Source organism: Eucalyptus grandis, chromosome 9, assembly GCF_016545825.1.
Source record: "Eucalyptus grandis isolate ANBG69807.140 chromosome 9, ASM1654582v1, whole genome shotgun sequence".
Lineage (NCBI taxonomy): Eukaryota > Viridiplantae > Streptophyta > Magnoliopsida > Myrtales > Myrtaceae > Eucalyptus > Eucalyptus grandis.
The window spans coordinates 14,927,071-14,937,433 of record NC_052620.1 but is presented as its reverse complement, the minus strand read 5'-3'; the positions used below and the strand labels follow the sequence as shown (position 1 = coordinate 14,937,433).

General features: G+C 37.3%; 1 protein-coding gene across 1 annotated transcript; it reads right to left on the bottom strand.

Annotated features, from left to right (window-relative positions):
• Nucleotides 1-232: 232 nt before the first annotated feature.
• Nucleotides 233-2,239, bottom strand: LOC104418377 (transcription factor bHLH61). The gene is made up of 4 exons (XM_010029696.3): nucleotides 1,536-2,239; nucleotides 944-1,120; nucleotides 655-822; nucleotides 233-542 (listed from the first exon to the last, which is right to left on the bottom strand). Exons 1-4 carry the CDS (start codon nucleotides 2,154-2,156, stop codon nucleotides 456-458), a joined length of 1,053 nt encoding a protein of 350 aa, XP_010027998.2. The 5' UTR covers nucleotides 2,157-2,239; the 3' UTR covers nucleotides 233-455.
• Nucleotides 2,240-10,363: the final 8,124 nt, after the last annotated feature.

Below are 10,363 nucleotides of genomic sequence, written 5' to 3'. Positions count from 1 at the left end.
ACGACCATTGACTGCAATCCTAAGTTGCAATTATTGGGAGTGTGTGGGACTGATGTTGGGACTGTGACATCAAGAGAGAAGGAATTGTTTTAGTGTGTGAACAGAGGAACTTACTGCCTAAATTCCTCACAACCTGCGAAATATATTCCAAACACATTCTTCATTCATTATATAAATTCAGACAAGATTATTCTCCGCAGCTTATTTATGCATTTTTTTTTCTTCCATCAAGTTGGGGACAATAACAAATTGAACCTTATTGCAAAATAAAAGGAATCAATTTCTAACCCCAAGTTGGAGTAGCTAACACATAATTAATCCACTGAGAATGGAACTCAACAAGAATTGATCCTCTAATTTAATCCAACCCAATCCAACACTAAGTAAGAAAAGAGAGGAAAACCAAGTCCTCACTTGCAGTTTCTTTCTTTTCTTTTTCTTTGCAACCTCTCTATTTAAAGACATCTTCCTCCATATCCAGCATTTTTGAACAGCGCTTGTTTTATATCTTCTGGACTCGACGGTGGTCTTCCCTCGTTTACCTGTCCAAAAAAAAAGGTGAGAGATTATCGATCTTCAAAAATCAGAGCCACATGGAGATTGATTGAAGCAGAATAACACTAGACAGATTCATATATTATTAATCACATGTACCTCTGAACAAGAAGCTTGCATCGAGAAATCATTGAAGCAGCTGATGACACACTGTTGAAGCTCGAGGCCGAGATATTCTAACGTGTTTACAGTCGATAGCAATAACCCGGGCTTCGTGGCGCAGCAGATGTCGATCCGGGTGTCGGTTTCTTTCCTCTCCACATCAAACTGCAAAACAATAGAACCAGAAGAAGAAGGAAAGTTTCAGTTCATTGCTCAATTCCATAGACCATGATGAGCGCAAAGATCGAAATAAACTGAGAAAAAGGCGAGGCGTGTTCAAATAGACCTTGGGTGAATTTCTAACAAGGACTTCGTTGGGCTTTAGATCTTTGGAGATGCCCATCAATTTGCGGGGACTGCCCGTTCCAACCTCAATTTCTTCTTCATCTTGAAGCCTGTTGATTTTGTCTAGGAGCTCTTTCATGTAATCTATGGTGTCTCCTAGGATTGAGGTCCTGTCCATCTGCAAAAGATCATTGTCCATTCATATTCTTGCATCGGCCAAAGAGAAAAGGGAACTAGAATTCAGACTCTCTACAGGCTAAACCTGAAGATCATTTTCATCAAACGTCGTTCGAAGCTTTATGGTTTAGCGGAAAGAAGAAACAAATCCGTTTAACTGTTGGGTACTCAACTTCAGCACAACATCGGAGTCAAAAATCGAGTTTGATTACTCACGTCCTTTCTCTTTAGAGCGATGGACCGAAAAGATCCTGTACTCTCTCTCTCTCTCTCTCTCTCTCTCTCTCTCTCTCTCTCTCTCTCTCTCTCTCGCTCAACCAAATCTGATGTGACAAAATCTAATTTTTCCAATTTAATCAGGGACAAAAGGAAGGAGAGAAAGAGGAACAAATAGTTCAAGCTAGATCATAACACACCTTGCTTATCTTGGGAACAATCGACCTGAGCATGGAGAGCCGGTCGTTCAAGCGCTTCCTTCTCCGCCGCTCCGCCATCAAGTTCTTCGACGGCTGGCCTTCCAACTTCTTTGGCCTCGAGCTCCTCTTCTCGAAACAGTACGACGACCCGGCATCGGTATTCCCAGCGAACCCGCCATTGTTGATGTCCGCAGCTTGCTCAGAGGCCTCCACCTTGCAGCTGTTCATCGCCATCATCCTCTCCTCCGCGCACTGGCCATAATGGTCGTTGCCGATGAGGTCGCACATCTCCTCGTCCTCCACCATCGAGGAGTAGGCGTCGTTGCTGTTGTTATAATTCGCGGTGTACTCGAGCTCCGAGGGGACGGTGTATGTGTGGACGACGTCCAAAGGGTGATAGGCCCCGGCGAAGCGGGCGTCGTCGAAGCCGGCGGGTTGGTGGGATAGGGACAGGATTTGCAAGGGGTTCGAGGAGGCGAAAGCCGGGTTGTCGCCGGAGGAGTCGAGGCTCCAGCAGGGAGGAAGGGGGAGATCGTTGTGCTGGAAAGTGGTCCAGCAAGTGGCCATCTCTCTCCTTGGAGCCAGCAGCTCCTCCAAAAGGCCTTGCTCTGAGAGCTCCATAGTCTCTCTCTCTCTCTCTCTCGCTCTGTCCTCTCTCTGGGGCAGGAGAGGAATAGAGTTGGGTGATCAGCGAGAAGGTGAAGGGAGTGGGAAGGGAATATATAAATGAGCGACAAATTTAGAAATGCATTATTATTGTCAATAGGAGTATAGTATAAAGTTTTGTAGTGCAGTATATATAGTATAAATATACATAAAATATATTTAATTTTCTGTGTCAGTACTGGTAGCTGCGGCTTAATTAAGAGCCCAAGATTGAAACGGAATCTGCTCTCTCTCTCTCTCTCTCTCTCTCTCTCTCTCTCTCTCTCTCTCTCTGAGGATTATTTGATGTCTTTATCGCCAAATTCATCCAATCAGACAAAACTTAAAAATTTCTAGTCACCCTGTCCTCAGGGCTTTGACCCACGAATCCGCCCCACTCGAAGAGCAGCATCCATCGTAGACCACCAAGATTTTCATACTCTATATATGTACCTCCTACGTGCTGTCCTTGGCTTTTTCCTTAACACCACCCACTCACTCACTCTCTCTCTCTCTCTCTCTCTCTCTCTCTCTCTCATGCGCGCGCGTGCGTGCACACGAACTCTTGACGAAACTAGATGGTTGAAGCTTTTCGAACGCTATATTGCCGCATCGAGGGTCCTATGGATCCATCTACAATGAATCACGCATTAAGGGTGAAAACTTGGATAAAAATGGTGCAAGGGAGGGGGAATAAGATGAGCATGTCGGGATTTGTTGGAACAAATTTTGGAACTAAATGATAACCAAGACACGTCAACAGGTATTCATTTGATAAAATCTTCAAACTTGATCTGGTTTAGAAAAGATCTTGATGGCAATAGTACAATTTAACCACATGTTATAGAAATTAGACATCATAAGGTTTCTTTCTTTGAGAGAATTGTGTGAATCCGATGATGAATGAAACAAGGTGCATAAAAAGTTCTGTGAAAATTTGCGATCGAACAATAAAATATACAAGACAAAATATTAAGAAGAATATTAGATTTACATGGTTTGGTTGATCTGACAAGTCCATGGGAAGAGGAGTGCTGGATTTCACTATAAACAAAACAATATGACGAAGACTACATGCACACTCGAGCACTCAAATAGTTTTAGTGTTTCTCAATTCATAATTACATTCAATAACTCACATAGTATTTAGCCTTTATAATTTCATATGAAATAATATCTCATATCACAAAAGAATGCTCAAATCTTTCCAAAAGATCTATTGGCTTCAACACTCTTGTATTGCTTTAAGATGTAAAAGATTTGGATTTCTTTCAAACTTAACAGCTTTGACACTTGAATTTCTCTTCACAAAGAAGACTACATTTTGTATAAAAAGGAGTTAGATCCAAACTAAGAAGCTCTTTTAGAAAACCTAGTCAAACAAGAAATCTAGTCCAACTTAGAGGCTTATTTGAATTAGCAAAGTTTCCTTTTTAGGTTCAAATTTGAGATATATTTTTAATAATCTCCACCTTGACTCAACATCTAAACCAAGTCACAAACATTTCATTGAAATCTAAACTTTGCTCCTACTCTCCTATAGCTTTATAAGCTCAATCGCCATAAATATGTTCCAAGTCCAAGTTTAACTTGAATTTTGCCATAACCGTGAACAATATTAATACACAAACTCCGCCCACACTTTCAGCTACTCCACAAGGATTTGCAAACACAACATCCTCTATAACATATAAAGTAAAACTGTTATTGCATATAAATGTGTCAGGAGTTCAAACAAGCACCTTTGTCAAACTCGGTAATTACAGCAATCGCCGGCTCCATAGACTCCAACTCACTATAAGCCTATCCGGATTGTTTACCATCTAGCATCCGCAACCTTAGAAGTTTTTATTTGCAACTCTACCTCAAGCTAAACACCATCCTTATTAGTATGAGCACTGCCAAAATTACTCATACCCAGAAACACTATAGACTCATCAAATGTAACTTTCTTGTTGATAATAGATGAATTTAATTTTGGGCATCACAACCGATAAACCCGCTTACCTTGCGCATAGCCTAGGAATCTACACTTACTTACCCTTCCATCGAGCTGACCATCACCCACTTGAACATAACATGGGCAATCGATATATTCTAAGACTAGTTAGGAATGTTACATGACCACACTTCTTTAGGAGTTCAACATCCATTTGTAGTCGATGGCGATTTATTCAACAAGTAACTTGCCGCAATAAGCGCATCTACCGAAATTCTCTTAACCATACAAGCACTAGAGAGTATTTTATGAGTCGTCTCTAATAATATTGTGCTCATCATCTTTGCAACTCGTTGTGGTTTGATGGCATTAGTGTGTTCTTTGACTATGCCTCCTTCCATGTAGAATTCTTTTAACAGCTCCGAGCAAAACTTCATGCTATTGTCAGTTCACACATGCTTAATCAATCATCCTACAAGCTTCCTTTCCTATCAAAATTTTAATGTCTAATCTTGATAAGAGCATCAAGCTCTTGCCCAAACACAAACACTCAGGTTTTCCTCGAGTACATTATTAGCATAAAATAAACATTCTTCGTTGAAAGAAACGGCAATAACCTACAAACACTCAAGTGAATTAACTCTGCAATTTTTGTAGCTGCTCGAATAGTTGTATTGAATTAAAAATTGTCATTTGCTTAAGTCACAACACCTACATAGATTTAGTTCCTTAGCAACTCAACCATAAACCGCATTTCTTTCACTCAAAACCTTCAAGCCTCTCTCCCAATGTGCCCCAAACACATGCCTCAATTTAGCTTCTCGAACAAATGCATTCAATGCCTCAACGACGAAATACATCACTATCTCAGCTTTAAGCTCGTATATTCATTGCACTTGATTCCTCTCATTGATGCCAAGACACCTCAAATGAGTTTCAGAATTCTACCTTCTAAAGTATACAGACACTCAACTCAATTCAGGACCCTCAAGGAAATCGAGTTATTCTTCAATTCTAAAACATACCTTATTCTAAATAATATCCTCATGATACTATCATGCATTCTTTATAACATCACCAACACCCACAACATCGCACATTTCCCAACTTTTACTATCTATACATTGAAAAGTAGTAAACCAGTGCTTGTATGGTGCAACTTGAAACAAATAATTAGAATCTAAAATCCATTCGTTAAACATTAAATCCTCAGTGACAAACAAGACATAATCATCATCATCTTAGACACCATAAGCAATTGCGGCAATATCATCAATAGGCTCAACTCTAATTGCTTTACCCTTCTCATTCTTTAGTTTAAGGCATTCCCTTCTAATATTCCCCATTTTCCCACAACTTCAATAGACAACACTATTAGTCCTAGACTAACTTCATTTGTTTGAGTTTGCTCTGCTTCTATTAGCACGAGTACTAGTTCGTCCTCTATTTTCACCTACTAAAGTAGCATGCACAAATTCACCAAATTCTCTTCTTTGAATGTCTCCTCATAGAATCAAAAAGTGAACCTCATCAAATATCAATCTTCATGACCGAGAGGAATTACTAACAACAATAATAGTAGCACTCTAACCCATCATCAAATTCGATCTCAACTGAATTCAATTGGCTAACAATTACTTTTGATCCGTTGATTATGTTCAGCAATTGTCGCAACTTCGTCCATTTTATAATAAAATAGACATTGCATCTAGTAGACCTTATTGATTGTAGAGGGCTTCTCGTACATGTTTAATGGGGTATTCATTAGTCTCATAATAGTATTGTCTTTCACGATGTTAAAAATGGCGTTATGATAGCGTCGGCTAGATAACCTCCAATGCCTATCTATCCAACAATTCACAAACCGTTTGCTTCACTTACTTTGGCTTCTTCTTAGATGGAGGTTATCCTAATCCACATCTTTTAGAAACCAAAATCATTCCCACCAAATATGTCGATTTTTACTTTTCCTTCTTCGCGTTGTCATTGATTCGTTATAGTTTAGCCAAGCCTAGCTTTGATACTAATTGTTTCATAAATAAGCAATTGAAGAATAAAATAAACAGAACAAAAAAATATTCGGGACATTGAATTTATGTGGTTTGATTTGTGAGACCTATGTCCATGGAGCAACACATGATTCTACAATAAATCAAGCTACACAATGGAGATTACAAACCACACTTAAGCACTCAATACTCTTAGTCAATCTCAAATTTTACCTGATAACTCACATAATGTGTAGCCCTCATGGTTTCTCACGAAATAATCTTTCAATCTCATAAAAGAATTCAAAAATCTTACCACATGATTTAATCAGCTTCAACATAGAAATCCACAGCAAATTCCTTCTAGGAAAGCTAGTGAAACTAGGAAAACACTCCAACTTGGAAACCTATTTAAATTAGGAAAGTTTCCTTTTCAAACTCAAAATCAAGACACATTTTCAACTTTAAGTTTATTAAATCAAATTGAAATTGGCAAAAGGAAGTTTGTCAAACCAAATAGATCACCATGATCAATCATGGAACACACAAATCTATTACGATCCTTTTGATTTGCAATAGATCATATGGATCAATAAGAAACCAAATTGATTTGTTGGGTATTAGTTGTTCACTAGGCCTATAAGTAAGTCCTTGCCTAACCTTATTCTACACAAAATTTTTGATATTATACACTTTTTTTTTAGGGTTTATTTGTTTTGTGGGAAATAAATTATTTAGAAAATATTTTTTTCTAAAAATGATTATTTGTATCACTTATAAAAATAAATGAACAAAAAATATTTTCATTATTCATGAAAATATTTAGACAGAAATTGTTGTTGATAATGCAAACATTTTTATTGACTTACTACTTCAAGAAATATAAACATTCATTTTTTAAAAATATTTTTCAAATCATTTATTTACCTTGAAACAAATAGACCTTTAGGGAAAAACATACTCGTAATGACAAAGATCTCTTGTCTCAAGCCTTGCATAATCCTTAATAACCATCTCTCTCCCTCTCTCTTTCCCCCTCTCTCTCTCTCTCTCTCTCTCTCTCTCTAAACCATCCACCACTAGCGTAGTAGAAATGGGTAATAAATGCAAGTGAACTCGCAACACATGTGCTCAAGCATATGATTGCTCACATGTGAAAACTTGGAAAAAAAAAACTCATTTTTCTATCTAAAACAACAAAAGGAACAAATAAATACTCTGCAATCCCTAGTGACGTGTCAAAACTTGAAAATAATTCTAGGCAATAAAAAGCTGAGATAAATGCGTTGAAAATCTTGAAACTCGTCATTGAAAAGCAATTGAATTCAAAAACTTTCAAAAAGTGCAATTTGATCCTTAAACTTTCAACAAGTGCAATTTGATCCTTAAACTTTCAAAAAATGTAATGAAATCATAAAATTTATCACACAAGACAATTGAGTTCTAAAATTTTCAAAATGTGTAATTAAATACTAGAACTTAAGTTCTTTCGTTAATTGCACTTTTTGAAAGTTTTAGAACTCAATTGCATTTGATGACTTAATTGCATTTTTGAAAATTTAGAACTTGATTGTACTTTTGTGATAAGTTTTCGGACTTTATTGCACTTTTTAAAAGTTTTAAAACTCAATTATACTTTTGTGATAAGTTATAAGATTTTCAATACGCTCATCCCTAAAAAGTTTGTAAAATAAACAAAAGCCTACAATAATGGGAAAAATAGACATAAACTAGAAAAATGCTTTAAAGCACACATAAATAATAGATATTGAGGCCTAAAACAACTACAAATGAGAAATCCAATCAAGTTGCGGTATAGCACTAAATTAGTTTTCCCAATTGGTACTTATGGGCCCTGTAAAATTTCCTAAATAAAAAGTTATGGCCATTTAATTGTGCAGTATATGGATTTTTTTTGTCCCGGGTACACCTATTGGATATCCTCTATTCAAATGGTTTAGAAAGTCATCAGCAACCGCATCCGTGTTAGCCATTTTTCATCCATCCTCAACTGACAAGGACATGGCCATTGCCTTAAGCACCAACCTTCATTGGTGAAGCCGCTCTATCACCACCATGCGCCACCATCCCGTCGCCTCCCCCCTCCCCCCTCGCCTTTCTATTCTTTTTCTTAAATTTAGGATTTTTCAATTTTCAATTTTCCATTTTTAAATATATTTTCATTTTTTCTAACACTTCACACGAGAGAGAGGGAGGGAGGGAGGGAGGGTGGGCACAAGCAAGCGAGATCTATGCAAGGGCTTGCAAGATACTCGCCCGGCAGCCATGTGCAGTGGTTGTGCAACCCTTTGGCCCTTCGTCAAATGCGTACGGAAATTTCGCCACCATTCCCTTGACTGAAAAATAACTCTTAGTCGAGGGACGCTCCATCTTCTCAACTTGAGTTGAGATTTTCTTTCTCGATCTAATACGGGAGTATTTTGTTGATTTCATCTAGGTTTTTTTCCTTTGTTTGTTGCCGATACTCTTCTTCACTTGTTGGGCATCTTTTTCGCTTCCATGGTTAGGAATTGATCTGTTGCTTTAGATCCTCCAAAAGATCGAAGAGGAATACGATGAGTTCATGCTACACTAGAACCTTTTATACCATTTTTCTGAACTTTGTAAGCTCTCATAATCGAGATTTAGGAGCTCTTCTCTCCCAATCGAGATTTAGATTTGGGAGTTCCTTAGAAACGTTTTGGTGCTCATCTAACCCTCCCGATCTAGATATAGATCTAGGAGCCTATCCAACTGGTTTTTTTGTACGGTGATGGTGTTGATGATGCTACATTTAGGCATACACTGCCCACTAGGCAAGCCGTAGCTATTGGAGAAAAAGATTACGGTATGTGCTCATCACTAATGATGATGCAAGATTCGGTAAATGGCTGCCATTCTTTTTGTTTTAATGTTGAGACAGATCTGTTCTTGTGCGATGAGAGTATGCTTATCACAGCAATTTGTACTTTGTTATACTACTTTACTATTTGGGATTCATTTTATTTGCTTCTCTCATGTATCATCTTGAGATATGAATGAAAATTTTTCAACCAAAAAAAGAAAAAAGAAAAAAAGAGGTCAGGATGGTCGGGTTCATTCTTGTTCTCAAAGGTGGAGAATTGCCTGTTGGAAAGTTCGAATTTGGGAATGATCGAATAAAGCCCTAGAGCTTGATCTATTCCAGATCTAAATCAAATTTATTTGTGCCCTAAACATTAATCCTATAGCAAAACCATAAGCTTGATTGGAAACAGAGAGTGACCCTCAAAAGGGGAAAAAAATATTCAAAGTCTCTGAGTTAAAGGTTTGATTGAAAACGTAGAGTTCAGGTTAGCCACACACTGATGGTTGGCCGACGAACTCCACCGTGTGATGGCCGCCGATCTCAGCACCATTTCTAGTGTTTTAATTTTTCTTCCAGAAAAAAAAAAAAAAATCCCGCTCGGTAGAATTGAGAGTTGTTCTTCTTGAATTTTTTTCTCCTTATATTTTTGGCCTTTTCTCCTTTTTAAATTTTCTATGTTTTTTTAACATTATTCTTTATGTAGCACCACATGAACACTATATTTTTCCCAAAAAATCAGAAAGGCATTGATCGAATTGTTGATGTGCCAAGCCAACAAAATTGATGGAGTGACAATTGAAAGGATTTAATTGCACCGAAATCAAAACATTTAGCATTTGATTGCGCTCTTTTAGATGTTTAAGATCGGATTATGCATCGAATAAAACGTTAAAAATTGTCCGTGTCATTTTCGTTAGTTAAGGTCATGATGGTCTTATAAATAATTTATTTGTCAAGGCAAATATGATGGATTCTTCTTGAAGTCCAATTTCCTGGTTTCACACTGCCAAAACAGGTATATATTCAAGATAAGAGCAGTACAACTGTCTGCAAGCACGCGCCTTATTATTGGGTAACAATCAATTACAATGTCATTTGTCATATTTAGGTGAAGAGCCTTCAATTTCAGACGTTACTTTATTGATTTTTTATGATTAGCACTTCTATTGCAAGCTTTTTTAAACTTTATTATATTACGTCCAATCTCTGTGCCCGTGTCTTTAAATTAATAAAATAAAAGAACTTTTTAAAATAGTAGTTATGCAGGATAATAGTGGGCAGAAAAAAACAGTCTAGTAAATCTATGCTTTTTTTTTTATTAATAATTTTGCTTTTATTGGTTGGTGTAAGTCTTCATGAGTAGTCAAGTGTCATCTTCCAATTGGGGGAATGTAACCATTTTCGCACT

What these genes read in the sequence shown, in the direction of transcription:
- LOC104418377 (XM_010029696.3), bottom strand. Translation starts at nt 2,156, where the DNA reads ATGGAGCTCTCAGAGCAAGGCCTTTTGGAGGAGCTGCTGGCTCCAAGG. An exon ending in TTGTTCCCAAGATAAGCAAG is followed by an intron (nt 1,121 to 1,535) that starts GTGTGTTATGAT and finishes GATCTTTTGCAG; the next exon opens with ATGGACAGGACCTCAATCCT. An exon ending in TGCAAGCTTCTTGTTCAGAG is followed by an intron (nt 543 to 654) that starts GTACATGTGATT and finishes TTTTTTGGACAG; the next exon opens with GTAAACGAGGGAAGACCACC.